Here is a 21,578-nt window from a genome sequence, read left to right as displayed (position 1 = left end):
AGACTGAGGGAATTCATTCAAATTTCATGGGAGACACCTCTTATAATCTACCTTCTTGAGAGGAACCATCGTGTCAAGAACACACACTATATAGCAAAGCGGAGGGGCACGGAAGATGGACATGCTTGAGAAAGCAAAAATCAGCTTACAGGTGACCATTGGACCTCTGTAAACAATGACTCCTGGTGGTGGCAGAGGGCCTACACAACAACCACCTTCAGAGATAACAGAGAAACAGCCGCCAAAGAAAAGAAGGATGTCCGTTGTTTTGCTGGGTTCTTCAGATACGGTTACAGATGAATAGCAAGAGTCCACAGAACAATATGTGGACCGCTACAAAGCAGAGCCCAAAATGGACATGGAGGGGTGTCCACTACAGTGGTGGTCAAAGAGGGAAGGAGCACATGCCAGGCTGGCACGCATTGCATGCAAGTACCTGTCAACCCCTGCAACCACAGTGCCTTCTGCGGTTGTTCTCACTCTCAGGCCACATCATATAAAAGCAGAGAGCTGCTTCGTTGCCTGATAATGTTAACCAACTGGTCTGTCTCAGTAACTGGCTGAAGTAAAGCAGGACTAAGCCAAATTGTTGCTGCTGTTGTTATTATATGTTGTTGTTGTTGTTCTGAAAGATATTCAACATTCTAAACTTAGTAGAAGTTTTTAATCGATTGACAGCACTAATTTTCATAAAGTATAAAGTGTGTGTATATCGGAGGCTGTGATGTGGTTCTGACCCAGGTGACGGTCTCCTGGGGATCCGTTTCCTCCCAGCCGGTCACTGTTGCTGCGTCCAAGTGAGGCTGGGGACCCGAGGGTCAGGATCCTGCTGGGACACACAGAGACAACACACACACAGAGCAACACACACACACACACGGTATTGTTGGGTACCGAACCTGGTACTTTTACCGGTACCGACCGAATCACGTTGGTACTACCGGTATTGGTTCAGGTAAAATCAAACGGTTCGCAAATTGCGGTACCTGAGAGTAAGCACAAGCTTATCTGTCCTCTCTGCACGTTGACAGAGCGAGAGCAGTACGACACACACAAGCACATACAGAGGTGCGGACGGCAACATCAAGCGCAGCAGTTTTGTTGAAGTCACAGAGAGTCACGGCAATGCCGATAAAGTGGTTTCAAAACTTCCCACAGACTCCTTTCACGCGATATGATATTAATGGCGGATGAAAGCGGTTACGGTGCCATTGACATTACACTTCCTATGATACGAACAGGCACATGCGGTGGTTTTGGTGCCCTGGGACTGACTGACAGGCTGAGGTTGTAAAGGCGAGGGCGCTTATTTCTACAGCACCTTTCAGCAACAAGGCAATTCAAAGTGCTGTACATGAAACATTAAAGAGCAGTTAAAACGGCCATGATTGAAATAAAAAGGCTAAAATATAATAATATACAAATACAACAATAAAAGTTACAGTGAGTAAGAAATGTAATAGGTTGTAGGGACAGGTTTGGGAGGGAAGAGAGAGGGAGGGGGTTTTATTTTTGTTTAAATAACAATGCTCTAAGTAAATAGAATTACATAAATATATATATATATATATATATATATATATATATATATATATATATATATATATATATATATATATATACAAAAAAGTACCATTGGGTACCGGAACCGAATTCCAGGTACCGGTATCAGTAGTGGTATTGGTTCAGATGCGAAAGGTACCCAACCCTAACACACAGACACAGTGTATGCCGAATTCACCAGAAGATATCGGTGATTAGTGAAACCTTTTAAAGTTATTTTTCATCACTATGTAAAACCGCCAAATATCAGTGTATGAGTTAAACCCCTGGCTTTTAAAGGGAGTTTGGTGTAAAGTCGTGAACATGATAATAAGTAAGGTAGAAGCTGTTACTGAAAATTAGACATTGTTTTGTTTTTCTAAAGACACTTTTGAAAAGAAAAACTGAACTACTTTCAAATACTTGGAAATTTAACATCCTATAATACGTCTAAGTCTCCTGGTCTGCACCATTAGCTCAACACATTTGCTAAATCCGTGCTGTGTGGCGCGCAGTGATGACGTCTCTGGCTGATGTCTCAGGCGTGTGATGCAATATGTTGAACTACCAACCAGAAAACAAGCTGTGCTGATGTGTGGTGTAATGTCGCCCTCTGGTGGCCATCAACGGGAACTACAGAAGAAGTTTTTATTATTTTTATACATTAAAAAAATAGTTAATTAAAGAAAAAAATAGGAAAAATTCGTAATATTAAGAAAATTAAATAACTTTAGATAAAGTTATTTTAATGGAGAGAATTTATGATGTAATACATTTTACATAAAAAACCCTATCATTCTAGAACTACAACTTCATTTTATAATGTTCAAGTTACAGTGTGTGTGTGTCTGCGTGTGTGTGTCTGTGTGTGTGTGTCTGTGTGTGTGTGTGTGTGTGTGTGTGTGTGTGTGTGTCTGTGTGTGTGTGTGTGTGTGTGTGTCTGTGTGTGTGTGTGTGTGTCTGTCTGTCTGTCTGTCTGTCTGTGTGTGTGTGTGTGTGTGTGTGTCTGTGTCTGTGTCTGTGTGTGTGTGTGTGTGTGTCTGTGTCTGTGTGTGTGTCTGTGTGTGTGTGTGTGTGTGTGTCTGTGTCTGTGTGTGTGTGTGTGTGTGTGTGTGCTGTGTGTGTGTGTGTGTCTGTGTCTGTGTGTGTCTCTGTGTGTGTGTGTGTCTGTGTGTGTGTTTGTCTGTGTGTGTGTGTGTCTGTCTGTCTGTCTGTCTTGTGTGTGTGTGTCTGTGTGTGTGTGTGTGTGTGTGTGTGTCTGTGTCTGTGTGTGTCTGTGTGTGTGTGTGTGTGTGTGTGTGTGTGTCTGTGTCTGTGTGTATGTGTTCCTCTTTTTTGGTAATGCTGCTCCTGCGGTTTCTTCTTGTTTCCTCTTTAAAGTTTACTTTCTCTTCCCAGGGTTTGTGACGCAGTTTATTCTCTCCGTGTGAAGCTCCAGCTGAAGATAATTTAACTCTAATGTCTGGAACGTTTTAATATACTGTATGTATATATATATATATATATATATATGTAATGTTTTAATATACTGTATGTATATATATATAATATAATGTCTGTAATGTTTTAATATACTGTATGTATATATATATAATATAATGTCTGTAATGTTTTAATATACTGTATATATATATATTGTCTGTAATGTTTGGCTGGTGAACTCCAGCTGTGGTTAGTTTAGTTTGAGAGCAGAAAGCTGCAGAGAAACCAACTCAACTGGACTTGTGATTAATTAAAACTGATCCTCCGCCATGTTGTGTGGGTATCCCGGAGTATTTCTGTCTTATAGATCCTTTATTTCTGTCTTATATATTCTTTATTTCTGTCTTTTGTAGATCCGTATTTCTGTCTTTTGTAGATCCGTTATTTCTGTCTTATAGATCCTTTATTTCTGTCTTATAGATCCGTTATTTCTGTCTTATATATCCTTTATTTCTGTCTTATAGATCCTTTATTTCTGTCTTATATATCCTTTATTTCTGTCTTATATATCCTTTATTTCTGTCTTATACATCCTTTATTTCTGTCTTATGGATCCTTTATTTCTGTCTTATATATCCTTTATTTCTGTCTTATACATCCTTTATTTCTGTCTTATATACATCCTTTATTTCTGTCTTATATATATCCTTTATTTCTGTCTTATATATCCTTTATTTCTGTCTTATACATCCTTTATTTCTGTCTTATAGATCCTTTATTTCTGTCTTATGGATCCTTTATTTCTGTCTTATATATCCTTTATTTCTGTCTTATATACATCCTTTATTTCTGTCTTATATATCCTTTATTTCTGTCTTATATACATCCTTCATTTCTGTCTTATATACATCCTTCATTTCTGTCTTATATAGATCCTTCTTTTCTGTCTTATATAGATCCTTTATTTCTGTCTTATATAGATCCTTTATTTCTGTCTTATATACATCCTTTATTTCTGCCTTATATACATCCATAATTTTGTATGATATATGCAGAGTTTAGCAGCAGAAACACTAAAAAAGAGAAGTGCTTTGTTTCTCCGTCTCTACCACAAGGTGTGGGGGTTAAACTACTCTTTAATTGAAACTTTTTAATCAAAATCTGACAACGGTTAAATTCCGTTTTGTTTCAGAGAACATTGATGATAATTAAAGTGTTTGAACCCATTTCTAAAGGTGGTAAAAAACGTTTGGTGTGTGTGTATTTAATAGTCATGTTCATAATCCCAGAATGGTATTTAAACATTTCACATTTATAAGAAAGAAGGAAAGAGAGAGCAAAGGAAGATGTTTTTTAGGAGAAGAGTGTGAACTTAACAGAGCCTGAGGAGATTCCTGTGTGTCATTGAAGCATATATTCAAACTCACAAGAAAAACAAGAGAGCCAAGCAAGAATCCACACTATAATAGTGTGAATGTACAGTATACATACAGAAATATTTGTTTGAGAATAATCAATAAAAATAAATATAATAAGTATGGTATGGTATATATGATAATTATCAAATAATAAAACAATCCAAACAAAAACTACATTGTATGTATAAAAACATCCAGTTTATCCTGTCTGTCAGACTCAGATTAATGATGACAATGATTCATTTTAGATATTATATGATAGCTGCCATAGCCACAGAGGTCTGGTATTATTGTTTAACATGGTCAACATTGAGTTTAAACACACACGAATATAAACACTCAGCCTTTTGTGTGTGAATGTAGGCCAGAAGGAAGTCATTTGTAACCCAGAATTGAAACAACCAGCCAACCGAACATGGGAAGATTACATATGTGCACCATAGTGTACCTCAAAATCTAAGGAAAATGTAGCTTAAATCACCCTTTTCTTTCAGTAGAGAACGAGAAAGCTTGAAAAAGAACATTACCATTATTATTTTTTGTAGTGAGAAGGAGCTCAAATGTACTAAGTGGGGGAAGTAAGTCAGGAGTCATGCCTGACTCATCAGAAAACACTACATAGTATTTTCACACAAGCGTGTCTGTGTCTGGGTGTCTTTGTGAGAGTATGTGTGTGTGTCTGTCTCCTGGCTCCATCTAGTTGAATGATGCATTCAAATGATCATTCTGAAAGAGACAAGAAGAGCCAATGAGAAATTATGTTGTGTTTCCTCTGCAGATGAAAGGCTGACTTCAGCAGCATGGATCAGTGTGAGGACAGAGAAACCACTCTGAGTGGGGAACAGGACCACCAGACCAAAGCTCAGAGGTGAGAGGACCGTCTCTAACTGTCCAGCACTCAGATCACTGCAGCAACATTATTCACACCCAAACCTCTGGCTGTGTTTTTTTTTTAACAAACTGATTTGATCAGGATCCATCAGAGACCAGACTCTCCTGAACCAGGACCCAGCTGTGTGTCCTTCAAGAGTGACCAGTCTAAGAAGTGGCCATGGTGGTTTAAAAATCAAGCTTCTTCAACAGCAAAGTAAGTCAGCATCAGTTACATTATAAGGTCAGCATTGTTGCAAAAGAAAATTTGAAAGACATCAATTAAACTAGAAATAATAGTAATAGCAGTGCAGGATGTAGCAGGGTGTTGAGCAGCACCACGGTGACAGCTGCAACCATGATTTAGGTGCCACCCCAAGAAAAACTGTGAGGCGAGAAAACATAAGGACTCTCCGGGGAATAAGTACTCTGGCTATCGCCAAACCAAGCTCAATCTTTTAAGAATGAACATTAGTCTGGGGAGTCTGCTCTATATATTCTCTGCACAAGAGTCATGATCAACGGGGATAGTTCAAATGACTCTGTACGCCATTGGAGAGTCGTTCAACCAATTAGAGCAAGGATCTGGGTGCCGTAGCAGCAGCAGCGGCAACAACGGGTTGCTGCGCTTCGGTGGCCGCTTCGGCACCTACTATGTGAAGGCATTTCATCATCTGCTGTCTTAGTGTGTAATCCCCGGGGTCTTCTTGCTAATAACAACTGTTTTCGTCTTCTCTGGAGGTGATTTTCGACCGTTTGACGCATTTCTTTCGACATTCTGAACTACCGCGGAAATGTCAGAGCCGCCCAGCGTGATGATTCTGAAAGAATCACGTTGTCAGAAATTGGCATCAGCCAATGAGATTGCGCATTTAGAGTTAAATCCCCCTTTTACTTTCACGATTGGTTGCTGATGAAAAGGAAACACCATATTTGGATCCAAAGGAAATGACCATATTTGGATCCAACAGCATTGTAGAGGAGAGAGTGAGCTTTCCAATGGTATATGTGATGACAGGGTGCAGACAGCGATCGCGGAGCAGCGGGATGATTTAGAACGTCAACTTTTGTTGAATTTAGGAGAAATATACCGACGCAAACAGACAAAATGTAGTAAAATAAAGACCTTAATGTGTATTTTTGACTTTTTTCACCACAATTCTGAAAGCATACATGTTATTGAAGACAAATAGCCCCAAATCTCAAAATTGACCAGTGACAAAAACGGCCGTGTCCGGCTTAAAGAAACAACTTATTGGGACTTTATCTTATCCACCGTAACCCCCAGAGTTGGATAAGTCGATACATACCCTTCTCATCTCGCGTGCGTTGTGAGGCTCTTTCCGATGGCCCCACCGGTAGCTTCGCTTGCACGGATCCTGCAGGTAACTGGTTCCAACTGCCTACTGCTCGAATAAGTGACAAAATAACACCAACATGTTTCTATTTACATGTTGTAGAGCCACAGCATATACAAATAACAAGGTCACATGACACACAGCCATCTTCTAACCGTAAACATACTGGGAACTATATTCTCACAAAAGCGAAGCATTTCTACTCTCTGTCCGGTGCTTCTCAGGTGCTGCAAACATATCACTCCGCCCAAGTAGTAGAAGTAGCAGTGCTTCGCCTTTCTGAGAATATAGTTCCCAGTTTATATAGATTAGAAGATGGCTGTCTCTCATGTGACCTTATTATTTGTACACCCTGTGACTATACAAATCCAAAACATGTAAATAGGAACATGTTGGCATTATTTTGTCACTTATTCAGAGCAGTAGGCTAGTTGGAACCAGTTACCTGCCGGATCTTTGCTAGGCTACGCTAATGCTGGGGGCATCAGACAGAGTTACAACACACGGAGATGAGAAGGGTATGTATGGACTTGTCTAACTCTGGGGAATACAGTGAATAAGCTAAAGTCCCAATAAGTTGGTGTGTTCCTTTAAACCCGCTAATACGCGCCAGGTGAATAAGCCAGTTTGTGATTGGTCCCCACGCAGTTTTTAACGGAGCAGGATAGAAAAATTTACAGATTTCCAGCCTGAGCTGCAGGGAGAAATCAAATTGCTGGCAGATCAGGCTGGGTTTACCCAGTCTAGGGAAATAAGCTCCCCAGAGCTAAGTTAGCAACAAGCATTACTGGGACATGAATGAGCACACATGGAAAGAGAAAAGAGAGAGAAGCTCAGTGTGTCAAAGGAAGTTCGCGGCAGTCTAAAACTATAACAACATAATTAAGAGCTGGTCCAAGACAAACCTGAGCCAGCTACAAAGGACAATTACGAGGAGAAGCAGAGAGGGGAGCGTCATGTCTGTAGTAATACACCCTCCCCCGCCAATCTAGGCGAAATCTGCCACTGTCGTCACTCCATTACTATAAGTTTTATCAAAGAGTTTTAAGCTTAAGAGCAAGCACCTGGCACAATGTGGCTGGTGTTATCCCACCATAAGATGGCCTCTAGTAATTTCCTTTCTCCTGCTGTCAGAAAATAAACTGTTGTCTCACCCAGCGTAAAGTCAGACACAACAGGAATCAATCAAGAATATACTGGAGTTTTTACAGTGTTCTTGATAGCTTATATTTTCTACAGAAACTTTGGTTTCTGAAGATTAAAAAGTAGATTAACCTCTCTGGTTGTCTTCCTCTCTTTCGAACAGGTCCATCCTGATGCCGGACTCTGATGAATCTGAACAGGGACCCAGCTGTGTTTCCTTTAAGAGTGCCCGGTCCATGAGTGAACCACCACTGTCTTTTAAAAATCAAGCTTCACCAACAGCAGAGTAAGTCAGCATCAGTTACTTTATGAGGTTAGCATTGTTACAAAAGACATTTGAAAGACATCAATTCAACTAGACATAATAGTGCAGGACATAGCAGATCATAGCAGGGTGTTGAGCAGCACCACGGTGACAGCTGCAACCATGATTTAGGTGCCACCCCAAGAAAAACTGTGAGGCGAGAAAACATAAGGAATCTGGGGAATAAGTACTTTGACTATCACCAGACCAAGCTCTATATATTCTCTGCACAAGAGTCATGATCAACGGGGATAGTTCAAATGACTCTGTACGCCATTGGATAGTCTTTCAACCAATCAGAGCAACGATCTGGGTGCCGTAGCAGCAGCAGTGGCACCAATGGGTTGCTGCGCTTCGGTGGCCGCCATGTTGAATGTAAACAAAAAGCTGCATGGTCGCTTCTCTATCTTCATCATCGTGTTAAACCCGCTAATAGCGCGCCAGGTGGATAAGCCAATTTGTAAATTGGTCCCCGCGGATTTGTAACGGAAGCAGGATAGAAAAATGTCCATGTTTCCAGCCTGAGCTGCAGGGAGAAATCAAATTGCCGGCAGATCGGGCTGGGTTTACCCAGTCTAGGGAATAAGCTCCCCAGAGTTAAGTTACTAACAAGCATTACTGAGACATGAATGAACACAGATGGAAAGAGAGAAGAGAGAGGAGCTCAGTGTTTCAAAAGAAGTCCCCCGGCAGTCTAAAACTATAACAGCATAATTAAGAGCTGGTCCAAGACAAACCTGAGCCAGCCTACAAGAGGAAAACTATGAGGAGAAGCAGAGAGAGAGGAGCGTCATCTATACACCCTTCCCCGCCAGTCTAAGTGAACTCTGCCACTCCTCAATTCGTTACTATGAGCTTTATCAACAAGGAGAGTTTTAAGCTTCAGAACAAGCTCCTGGCCCAATGTGGCCGGTGTGATCCCATCATAAAATGGCCTCTAGTAATTTCCTTTCTCCAGCTGTCAAAAAAAAAAAAACTGTTGTCTCCACTAGCGTAACGTCAGACACAACAAGAATCAATCAAGAATATACTGCGGTCCTCGGGGTCTTTACAGTGTTCCTGATAGCATATACTTTCTACAGAACCTTCGGTTTCTGAAGATTAAAAGTAGATTTACCTCCCCAGAGCTAAGTTAGCAACAAGCATTACTGGGACATGAATGAACACAGATGGAAAGAGAGAAGAGAGAGGAGCTCAGTATGTCAATCGAAATCCCCGGCAGTCTAAAACTATAACAGCATAATTAAGAGCTGATGCAACACAAACCTGAGCCAGCCTACAAAGGACAACTACGAGGGAGAAGCGCGAGTGTCATGTCTACAGCTATACACCCTCCCCGCCAGTCTAGTTGAACTCTGCCACTCCTCATCCGTTACTATAAGCTTTATCAACGAGGAGAGTTTTTACCTTTTTTTTGTTTTTTCTTTTACTGCACAAGAGTCATGATCAACGGGCATAGTTCAAATGACTGTAACGCATTGGATAGTCCTTCAACCAATCAGAGCAACGATCCGGTTGGACGTAGCAGTGACAGCGACATCAATGGGTTGCTGCGCCGGTGGCCACCATGTTGAATATAAACAAAAAGCTGCTTGGTCGCTTCTCTATCGTCATCGTGTTAAACACGGCAATAGTGCACCAGGTGGATAAGCCAGTTTGTGATTGGTCCCCGCAGATTTGTACGACGGAGCATTAAGGGCCACATCAAGGGGAAAAAATAAGGAGGAAGAGATTTTATTTATTTTGCATTTCGAGAATAAAGTCAACATTTAGAGAATAATGTTGAAATGTCGAGATTAAAGTTGAAATGAAGAGAAAACTGTAAATTCAACTCCTTTATCACTTAATCACATTACAGCGACTGTCCGCCATGCCAGCTGCCATTTAGGCAACATCATAGATATGGGTTAGCTACATCCTTGGGAGTGCCGCGCTCACCTGAGCTCCACTCCCTCAGGATCAAACAATTTGATCATTTGTTTTATTGTGTCTTGTGATACAACAAATCCTCTCTGTATTTCACGTAGGTGTAACAATCAATACCATTGCCTCTGTCCATTACAAGCTATTCCAAGTTTGTGTGGTAACTCCTTCTGAACAAACAGTTCAACAAAGTCTTTTGGGTCAAGTCGCAAGTCAAGTCTGAAGTCTTTTGGGTCGAGTCCGAGTCAAGTCTGAAGTCAGCATTTTGTGCGACTTAAGTGCGACTTGAGTCTCAGACTCGAGTCCCCATCTCTGCCATCTGATCCTACTCACCACCAGGTGATCAGTTAAAAGCTCTGCCACTCTCTTCCCCTGAGTGTCCAAGACATACGGACACAGACTGATGAAATTATCACAAAGTTGAACATCAATCTTTGGCCTGGGGTGTTCTGGTACCAAGTAAACTTATGACCCTCTCTATGCTTGAAGATGGTGTTCCTAATGGCCAATCCATGACTAGCTCAGAAATCCAACAACGCACCACTCATGTTCAGATAATGTAGCCTGTTCTTCTCAATCACTCCCCTCCAGGTTTCTCCATCATTGCCAATGTGAGTGTTGAAGTCTCCCAGTCAGTATCCTTTCCAGGAAACAACCCAGAGACTCCAACAATGTTGGGTATGAGCTGCTGTTTAGTGCATAATCACGGACAAAAGCTCAGGTTCTTTCTATTGTTTCTCTGGGATGACACACCAACCTGACGGCTGACATGCGGCAGAAAAGGCAGTTGGACTGACTGCCTCCCCAAGTTGGTCAAAAATTGTGCCTCGGAACACACCGAAGCAACGCAGACTGCTGACGGCAGCTGATTGGATGAAAGAGTCGCGTGGGTCTGGTTTTTCTGGGAAAGCTGTCATGACGGCTTGTTAGGAATGCAATCTCATATCTTACTAAAATAGTTCAACGAAACGTGTTTTTGAAAACATTTTAAACAAGAAATAGGCCATGAAGTTGCTGAATCTGTCTTAATTTGAGATCGACAAAGGTCAGTTTCAAGATTTCGTCAGATTTTGAGAGGCGTTAGTCACGCTAATCCCGCTCGTCATTTCCGGGTTAGCATTCCACCAATCAAATTGGCCACTGAGTCTGACCCAACAAGTCAAATCAGCCAAAATGAAGGCTGACGGCCCCTACGACGGACAATGGCATGGAACACACCGAACAGACTTGAGTCACCGACCTCGCCGGACTAACCGACGGCTGATTATTAGGTTGGTGTGTCAGCACCTTTAGGGGTTCAGGTCGGTTGCTCACGAAAAAACAATTTCAATTTTCAATTTCAATTTTATTTATAGTATCAAAACAATGAGCTTGTTTGAGCTGTGAGTGGCTGTTTGTAGTATCATTGGGGCATGGACAGACATATGTGAGCTAATTCTTCCTGATTCCTCCACAGAGTGGACCAGGAGAGCTCAGAGGTTCCCAGTGGTCAGTCTGCTCAGCAGCATCAAACATACCTGGACTCCATATTTATGGTCTGTACATGTACAACAACTACTTTTACATCTATTCTGTTCACAATCATCTCCATGCTGCACTTTTCAGACCAGTGGGTTGTCCTTCCAACATGGATCTGATGTTTGCTTTGGTTGTGTCATTCATACAATGTTCTGTTCCAGCTGCTGGAGGAGGACATCGTCACTTTTGTGAAGAATGAGCTGAAGATAATCCAGAAGGTTGTGAGTCCAGATTACCCAGAATGCTTAGAGAGTCAGAAGCAGGGTGAGGATGAAATGCAGAGGAGGAGCAGAGAGGCATTTCTGAAGATCACACTGCACTTCCTGAGGAGAATGAAGCAGGACAAGCTGGCTGACCGTCTGCAGAGCAGTAAGAGGATTTTCTTTTAAGATTTGCTGGACTTTTAACTTGCTGGACTAATGGGATGTTAAGTAATGTCTCTAGAGAAAGATGAAAATATGTTCCTGTTATTTTATAAATCACTTACTGATCTTCTTTGTTGTGTGGTGATTCAGGAAGTTCTGCTGGAGTTTCTAAACGTGAACTCAAATCTAACCTAAACAAGAAGTTCCAGTGTGTGTTTGAGGGGATTGCTAAAGCAGGAAACCCAACCCTTCTGGATCAGATGTTCACAGAGATCTACATCACAAAGGAAGGGACTGCAGAGGTAAATACTGAACATGAGGTCAGACAGATTGAAACAGCATCCAGGAAACCAGACAGACCAGAAGCAACAATAAGACGAGAAGACATCTTTAAAGCCCCACCTGGAAGAGATGAACCAATCAGAACAGTGATGACAAAGGGAGTGGCTGGCATCGGGAAAACAGTCTTAACACAGAAGTTCACTCTAGACTGGGCTGAAGACAAAGCCAACCAGGACATCCAATTCATATTTCCATTCACCTTCAGAGAGCTGAATGTGCTGAAAGAGAGAAAGTACAGCTTGGTGGAACTTGTTCATTACTTCTTTAGTGAAACCAAAGAAGAAGGAATCTGCAGGTTTGAAGAGTTCTCGGTTGTGTTCATCTTTGACGGTCTGGATGAGTGTCGACTTCCTCTGGACTTCCTCAACACTAAAATCCTGACTGACGTTACAGAGTCCACCTCAGTGGGTGTGCTGCTGACAAACCTCATCAGGGGGAATCTGCTTCCCTCTGCTCGCCTCTGGATAACCACACGACCTGCAGCAGCCAATCAGATCCCTCCTGAGTGTGTTGACATGATGACAGAGGTCAGAGGGTTCACTGACCCACAGAAGGAGGAGTACTTCAGGAAGAGATTCAGAGATGAGGATCAGGCCAACAAAATAATCTCCCACATCAAGACATCACGAAGCCTTCACATCATGTGTTACATCCCAGTCTTCTGCTGGATCACTGCTACAGTTCTGGAGGACATGTTGAAGACCAGAGAGGGAGGAGAGCTGCCCAAAACCCTGACTGAGATGTACATCCACTTCCTGGTGGTTCAGTCCAAACGGAAGATCATGAAGTATGATGGAGGAGCTGAGACAGATCCACACTGGAGTCCAGAGAGCAGGAAGATGATGGAGTCTCTGGGAAGACTGGCTTTTGAGCAGCTGCAGAAAGGCAACCTGATCTTCTATGAATCAGACCTTACAGAGTGTGGGATCGATATCAGAGCAGCCTCAATGTGCTCAGGAGTGTTCACACAGATCTTTAAAGAGGAGAGAGGACTGTACCAGGACAAGGTGTTCTGCTTTATCCATCTGAGTGTTCAGGAGTTTCTGGCTGCTCTTCATGTCCATCTGACCTTCACCAACTCTGGAGTCAACCTGCTGTCAGAAGAACAAACAACATCAACACAGTTCTACCAGAGTGCTGTGGACGAGGCCTTACAGAGTCCAAATGGAGACCTGGACTTGTTCCTGCGCTTCCTCCTGGGTCTTTCTCTGCAGACCAATCGGAATCTCCTACGAGGTCTGATGACACAGACAGAAAGTAGCTCAGAGACCAATCAGGAAACAGTCAAGTACATCAAGAAGAAGATCAGTGGGAATCTCTCTGCAGAGAGAAGCATCAATCTGTTCCACTGTCTGAATGAACTGAATGATCGTTCTCTAGTGAAGGAGATCCAACGGTCACTGAGATCAGGACGTCTCTCCACAGATAAACTTTCTCCTGCTCATTGGTCAGCTCTGGTCTTCATCTTACTGTCATCAGAAGAAGATCTGGATGTGTTTGACCTGAAGAAATACTCTGCTTCAGAGGAGGCTCTTCTGAGGCTGCTGCCAGTGGTCAAAGCCTCCAACAAAGCTCTGTAAGTGTAATTTATTCATCATTAAATATGCTGCTATCTTTCAACAGGAGTTACATATAAATAACTTGTTTCCTTCCTGTTGTCTCCCCAGAATGAGTGGCTGTAATCTGTCAGAGAAAAGCTGTGAAGCTCTGTCCTCAGTTCTCAGCTCCCAGTTCTCTAGTCTGAGAGAGCTGAACCTCAGTAACAACAACCTGCAGGATTCAGGAGTGAAGCTGATCTCTGATGGACTGAAGAGTCCACACTGCAGACTGGAGACTCTCAGGTCAGATCAAGAACAATAATCTTTGAAAACACTGTATTGAAAAATACTTTGAAACATAAAAAAGTGAATGTTTCAAAGTAATGTCTTCTGATTTAGAATCAAGTCATAAAGAATGAAATATGAACTGTAGCTGAGATCCAGAAATCATTTGTAATTTAATATCCAGTGACTTTGATTACTGGACGTTTGTTTATTCCTGATTATACAAGTAGATCCGACCAGAAAATCTGATGAGTCAACAAGACATTTAGAACGTACTCAAATCAGCATGACAGCACACACAGAGCCATTTGAGCACACCTGGGGCATCACATGAAATATTACTCCGCAAATCCATGGCAACATTGTATCTTCCAAGGCTGAATCAAAAAAAAGTAACGTTAGCCTACTACATTGATACAATGGATCATTTTGTTGTTAATTTTTATTTATATGGCGGACTTAGTTTTGATGAATGGTTGGAAGAGGATGAGAAGTGAATCATTGCATGAAATTACATTTTTACAACACTGGAGTTAACGGTTACTGGAATAGTTTGGATCACATCAGCTGTTAGGTTTACATCAGCTGTTGAGATAAAATGAGCTGTGTGGATCACATCAGCTGTTTGGATCACATCAGCTGTGCCACTGACTCGTCAATAATGAAGTTTGCGACGTATAGTAGCTAAATCTACGTCTTTGATTACTGGATGTCTTTTTAATCAGCATTCAGTCAACTGGTTATCATGTTTCCAACTTGTTTAGAGAATGGATTTTATTCTTTCTATCACCACAAGTCCAGACTTAACATTTAAGCACAAATGTTATCTGTCTTTTATTCCTGTTGTCTCTCCAGACTGGGTGGCTGTAACCTGTCAATGAGTAGCTGTGAAGCTCTGTCCTCTTTTGTTAGCTCCCAGTCCTCTAGTCTGAGAGAGCTGGATCTGAGTAACAACAACCTGCAGGATTCAGGAGTGAAGCTGATCTCTGTTGGACTGAAGAGTCCACACTGCACCATGGAGACTCTCAGGTCAGGATTCATCAACCCATTCAACCGAACTCTGATTAACTTCAGTTGATGATTCAAAACACAAATGGCTTTTGCATTCATGTTGTTCAATTCATTCAATAACATTTCATTTATAGTATCAAATCATAAAAAGAGTTACCTTGATACACTTTACAGATAGAGTAGGTCTAGACCACACTCTATAGTTTACAAAGACCCAACCATTCTAGTAATTCCCCCGTGAGCAAGCATTTAGTGAAACAGTGGCAAGGAAAAACTCCCTTTTAGGAAGAAAACTCTGCAGACCCCGGCTCTTGGTAGGCGGTGTCTGACGGTGCCGGTTGGGGGTTGGGGGTTGTTGCATTTGTCTTGAACCATAGCCGCCAATGTACATTTTTACCCGAACAAAACACATGGCTCCACGTGTTGACAGAGGGTACCTGTCTGTTGTTCTGTGTGTTTGCAGTCTGTCAGGCTGTCTGATCTCAAAAGGCGGCTGTTCTTCTCTGGTCTCGGCTCTGAGCTCCAATCCCTCCCATCTGAGAGAGCTGGACCTGAGCTACAATCATCCAGGAGACTCAGAAGTGAAGCTACTGTCAGCGGGACTGAAGGATCCTCTCTGGAGACTGGACACTCTCAGGTAACTCCCTATTGTTAATATTCTATTTAGTTTGGACAAATCTATGCTTGGTAAAGACAAAACGTCATTTTGAGAAATATCGCGGTGATCAAATTATTACCAGGATATCTTTCATCTCTACAGAGATAGATCCAGTACATGTTTAGCCTAGCTTAGCACAAACCAATGTGCTTTCTATGCTGTGACAAGAATGTGTGAATGAAACACTGATGTCTACACCAATTACTGTTTAAAGTACCTCTTGTGCCGGGAGAGAACAGTCACTGGAGTAGGAGCTAAAAAGTCTCTCAAAACACCTGCGGTGCGAACACAACAAAAGTTGGGTTCTTAGAACTATAAAAGTTCCTCCTGTCTGAAAATGGCTAATGTGTGTGTGTGAGAGTGATTTAATGTCCATGTTTTCATGCTGCTCTGACCCCCCTCCTCCTTTCAGGGTGGATCCTGCTGGAGTCAGATGGTTAACACCAGGTCTGAGGAAGTGTAAGTGTGTTTTTAATTTCATTCATTAAACTGTGACATCACTCATTCAACCCTCTGATGTCATCATGACGGCTCAGTCAGCCTCTGGCTTTACCATATTATTACATCTACAACAACCGCGTTCCCGACTTTTCCTGGAGCTCGTAAACCAAAAGTAAAGTCTGTTCTCTCTGCCATTGTCTGTCACAGCCAAACGTTTAACTGATATTAGTTAACCTTAGCGCTTGTTTTAGCAGACCTCAGTACTTCAGTTAACTTAACTTTAACCAGCCCGGTCCTTTCTGAAAAACAACAGCAAATAGAAACAGACTAACTAAACATGCTAGCTGACTGGGAGTTCTGGATGAACTCATTGAAGACATTACCGTACGCTGGCTGTGTGGTGAAGCAAATCTACTAGCCACTTGCATATTTTACCAGCATTTGGCTAGTAGAAGGTGCTAACTTTGGACACTGATTCAAGCTAATCATCAACAGGCAGCAGCAGTGTATGGTGGGGGGGAGGGGGGAGGCAGCATGTGAAAGTGCTGGCCAGCCAGTAGTTATCTCTCCGTGAATCTGGGGGGCAGAGCTTCTGAAGGGGGGGGGGCGCCCTGGAAGCTCACCTGGTTGAGCGTTCGCCCGTTATACAAACCTCAATTCCAATGAAAATGGGACGCCTTGCAAAACGTAAATAACAACGGTATACAATGATTTACAAATCCTTTTCAGCTTATATTCAATTGAATACAACACACAAACAAGATATGTAATCTTCAAACTGATAAACATTGCTTTTTTGCAAATATTTACCTATTTTGAATTTGATGCCTGAAAAACGTTCAGAATTTTGTCGTTGTGATGTATTCAATTTAAAATACTGTAGGTTGAAAAGGATTTTCAAATCATTGTATACTGTTTTTATGTGCATTTTAGACAACCTCCCAACTTCAAATTAATTTGGGTTTGTACTAAGGCTCAGTTCTTACAGCCCGGTGTTCCAATCTGAACCACTGCTGCATGTCATTTCCTCGCGTTCTCTCTCGTCTTTCCTGTCTTCAGTTGTCATATCAAGTAAAGGCTAAAGATGCCCCAAAAGTAATAAAATAAAAAATAAATAACTGCAGTTCTGTTGTGTCTCATTCTCTCCGTCAGATTCCTGTGAACTGACACTCGACACAAACACAGTGAACAGAAAACTCAAACTGTCTGACAACAACAGGAAGGTGAAACATGTGGAGGAGGATCAGTCATATCCTGATCATCCAGAGAGGTTTGACTGGCCTCAGCTGCTGTGTAGAGATGGTCTGACTGGTCGCTGTTACTGGGAGATCAAGAGGAGAGGAGATGTTACTATATCAGTGAGTTACAGAGGAATCAGGAGGAGAGGAGACAGAGATGACTGTGTGTTTGGATATAATGATCAGTCCTGGAGTCTGAGCTGCTCTGATGATGGTTACTCTGTCTGGCACAATAACAGAGGAACATCCATCTCCTCCTCCTCTGTCTCTGGTAGAGTAGCAGTGTATGTGGACTGTCCTGCTGGCTCTCTGTCCTTCTACACAGTCTCCTCTGACTCATTTTTCCACCTCTACACCTTCAACACCACATTCACTCAACCTCTTTATCCAGGGTTTGGATTCTGGTCTCCTGTGTCTGAGTTCTTGCCCAGGTCTTCTGGTGCCTCAGTGTCTCTGTGTCCTCTGTAGGATGGAGAGTCTCCTGTTTCTCATTGCTGATCAGTTGACTCTGTACAGGATCACAGAAATATTTCAGGTTATTGTTATAAACTAATGAATGAACTTTGTATGAACAAATTCATAATGATTGAACAGATTCCTGGTGAACACTGTAAACTTCTTCCACTTCCAGTCCTTTAAGGATGGAAGCTGTGATCAGGAAATTATAGAAATGCCGTTGACTTGTGTCATGTTTTGTTTTGAGTTCTGTCTCTTTTCACAATAAAAGCATAAAGTTACTGTGATGTGTTTGCGGTATCTCTAAGGTCAGCACAACTGATATGATTCAGTTTTGGGACGCCATTATTTACCTAAATGTATAACTCTGACCTTCTGAAATTTACACTGTAAACCCTAAATCTTAAAAAAAAAAATTAAGTGTAATCCCTGAATTTTTTTGGACAAAAACTCAAGCTTTTAATAACTTTTCCTCGTATTGTGAGTTACATCTGTAGGAGTTAGTTACACTACGACAACTTGAAATGGTGAAAAAAAGCACATTACATACAAAATGGGGGACTTCCTGTTGGGTTTGGGATAAACCTGCAATTTATATATTTTCTTTATTTGATCAGGGACAATGCACAAAAAACAGTCTATAAAAGAAGAGATGTCATGTGCCAGGTTATAGCAAAAAATGCTAATTTCCACCCGCAGTCCCTGGACAGGTTGATGTTATACTTACAAAAATTCATAAAATATATACACAATAATACATGAAAGCATTTCTTCACTCACATCATAAAGATACTCTCCACTTCAGGAATCTATCACTCACTCACTCACAGTTTACATCATTCATATCACAATCATTGAGTGCGTACAAATTTGCTTTGATAATAACCACTGTTTGGTCAGGCATGTAAAAGTACTATAATTTGTGCATGAAATAATTTCGTTTGGAAGAGTGTTCCAAAGGCTCTATAAGAAAAGAATTGTTGACCATATGTGGTTCTATGTCTTGGAACGCTGCACTCACCTCTGACTGTCGACCATGTGGCTTTAGAGATTCTCTCCGAATTCAATGTGACAAATTTTCTCAAAGGGGGAGCAGCGATATTATGAATAATTTTAAATAGAGCAGAAATGTGATTATATTTAATACGATTTTTAAAACTCAAAATGTTTTATTTACTTTGAACTTTACAGTGATGATACTGCCGAGACTTTTTATCATGAATTTTTATGGCCCTTTTATATAATGATTCAAGTAATTTTAACAATGTTTTACACTCCTGAGACCAACTAGACATGCAATACAGAAGATGTGGAACAATCATAGTATTGAGGTATATGTGTGAGGCTTCCGTAGTTAATGAATTTCTAATATGTTTATAATTCATCAAATTAAGTTTCAATTTATTACCAATTTGTTTTATGTGACTTTTAAAACCAAGGTTCGAATCAAGTACTAGACCTAAATATTTTGTTTCAGCGTACATGATTACGTCAACGTCAAGAGGCTTTTGTTGCACATCTAGAGTTGTTACATAAACCTAAAGCAATTTACATTCAACTATGTCAAGTCTAATGTTGGGGGCTTCCAATTAATTATTTTCTGAAATGTAGTTTAGGACAAAATATTTTATTTCATTTTTATGTATTTAACCTTTATTTAACCAGGTACACCGTTGAGAACAGGTTCTCATTTGCAACGGCAACCTGGCCAAGAAAAGCGTAGGCGTGCAAGACAACAAATAGTTTCACATTCAATACAATACAAGAACACAAAATACAATATGCTACATAAAGTGCAGAATAAGTGGGCAATTACCAATACCGGCACTTAGTGAAGGTGCAAGTAAGTCAATGGATGTGCAATATACATGAACAGAGAGTCTATATCACTGCTGAGATGGTGTAAAGAGTCAGTAAACAGATAGTCTAGTGGTCTAATTAGTAAAGTAGATCAGTTATTACACAATGTATATGAATAGACAGTCTAGATAAATGCTGAAGTGTAGAAAAGAGACAATATACAGTTAGTGCAAATGGTGGTCTAGGTAGTGATGTATATCAGTAATAATACAATATGCAAGAATAGACAGCCTGTATGAATGCTAAGATGTAGTAAAGAGTCAACGTAGTCAATATACAGTTAGTGCAGATTGTGGTCTAGATAGGGAAGTAGATCAATAGATGTGCAAAAATTGTGTGACCACAAAGGTGGGAAGAAAAAATTGGTTGAGCATACAAGGGCAGGTGAATAGTGCAAATTAGCGTTAACAAATATGATAGTGCAATGCATCTGTGCAAATATGCAATGGGGCATGACAGAGATAATGGAGTAATGGAGTAAGGGTGTGCAAAAACAGAGCATAAATGATGAAGAACAGTTTGCACGTACAGTGTTCGGAAAGGAGCACAGACACATGTGCTTTGAAGGCAGTTAGTGGGATAAGGTTTTTGAGTTTCAGGTTTTTTTGTAGTTCATTCCAATAATTAGCAGCTGAGAACTGGAAGGAGTGGCGGCAAAAGGAGGTGTGGGCTTTTGGAGTGATCAAGGAGATCTAACTGGTTGAGCGAAGGCTGCGGGTGGGTAAAGCTATAGTGACCAGACATCACTGAAATCTAGCATTGGTAATTGTTAATTATTTAAATAGTTCAATTAAACCTTTATAAGTTCCCGGATTTCTGATGTCTGGTGTCATGGCACCCTCTGGTGGACATCAGCCGGACCTAAAAGCAGAGCAACAACATATTCACACATTAAAACTAGGGCTGTCAAAATTAACGTGTTAATTTTTGCGTTATTTTTTAAATATTTAACTTGTTAAAACAATTTACGAAATTAACGCAGCTGTGTTTGTTTACTTCATGTGACGACTGACCTATGACCTACATGGTGCCCCCCACCAAACCGTATACGACGTGTGGCGCTAAACCGTTAGCCATCCTGGATCAAGATGGATAGGGAGGAAGTTTTGGGTGGACAATTTCACTGCACAGTTTGCAAGGTCGAATTTAATTACTATAGAAGTAATTTGTCTTTGATATATCACCTCAAAGCAAAACACCCTACCTGAACTATATCTACAGGTGTAAAGTCATGAACATGATAAATCAGTAAGGTAGAAGCTGTTACTGAAAATTAGACTTTTTTTTTTAAAGACACTTTTGAAAAGAAAAACCAAACTCTATTCAAATACTTGGAAATTCAACATCCTATAGTACATCTCCATCTCCTCGTCATATTCAAAGTCTTCGATCTCTACTTCGTCGTAAAATACCGACATTTTCTGTGCAAGATGAGAACGAAAATGTACAAAAAACTCCCCATTTGCTAATCCCATGGCACGCAGTGATGACGTCTCTGGCTGATGTCTCAGGCGTGTGACGCAATATTTTTAACTACCAACCAGAAAAGAATCTGTGCTGATGTGTGGTGTAATGTCGCCCTCTGGTGGTCATCAGCCGGAACTACAAGCAGAGCGCCACAAAAATAAGTTTTTATTATTTTATATTTTATACACTAAATAAAATAATTGTAATTTTATGAAGAAAAAAATAGGATAAATTCATAATATTATGAAAATAAAAAATAACTTTAGATGAAGTGATTTTTAATGGAGAGAGAAAAAATAGTTGTAATGATAAAATACATTTTACATTATACATTAAAAACCTATCATTCTAGAACTACACTTAACATTGTAGAAACTTTAATTAAGATTCTAGAACAGCAGGTTACAATTCCAGAAGTT

At 40.8% G+C, this 21,578-nt stretch overlaps 1 protein-coding gene across 1 annotated transcript in view; it reads left to right on the top strand.

Moving 5' to 3' along the window:
• The window catches only part of LOC120554014, a 256,741-nt gene that overhangs the window by 209,459 nt on the left and 25,704 nt on the right, over positions 1-21,578 (top strand). Inside the window, exons 6-7 of the mRNA XM_039792562.1 lie at positions 11,437-11,515; positions 11,660-11,867. Of these exons, the coding sequence (XP_039648496.1) occupies positions 11,437-11,515; positions 11,660-11,867 (287 nt within the window). The remainder of the gene's footprint in view (positions 1-11,436; positions 11,516-11,659; positions 11,868-21,578) is intronic.

The sequence above is a fragment of the Perca fluviatilis genome, chromosome 24, assembly GCF_010015445.1.
Source record: "Perca fluviatilis chromosome 24, GENO_Pfluv_1.0, whole genome shotgun sequence".
NCBI lineage: Eukaryota > Metazoa > Chordata > Actinopteri > Perciformes > Percidae > Perca > Perca fluviatilis.
This window is presented reverse-complemented; position numbering and strand designations above follow the sequence as displayed.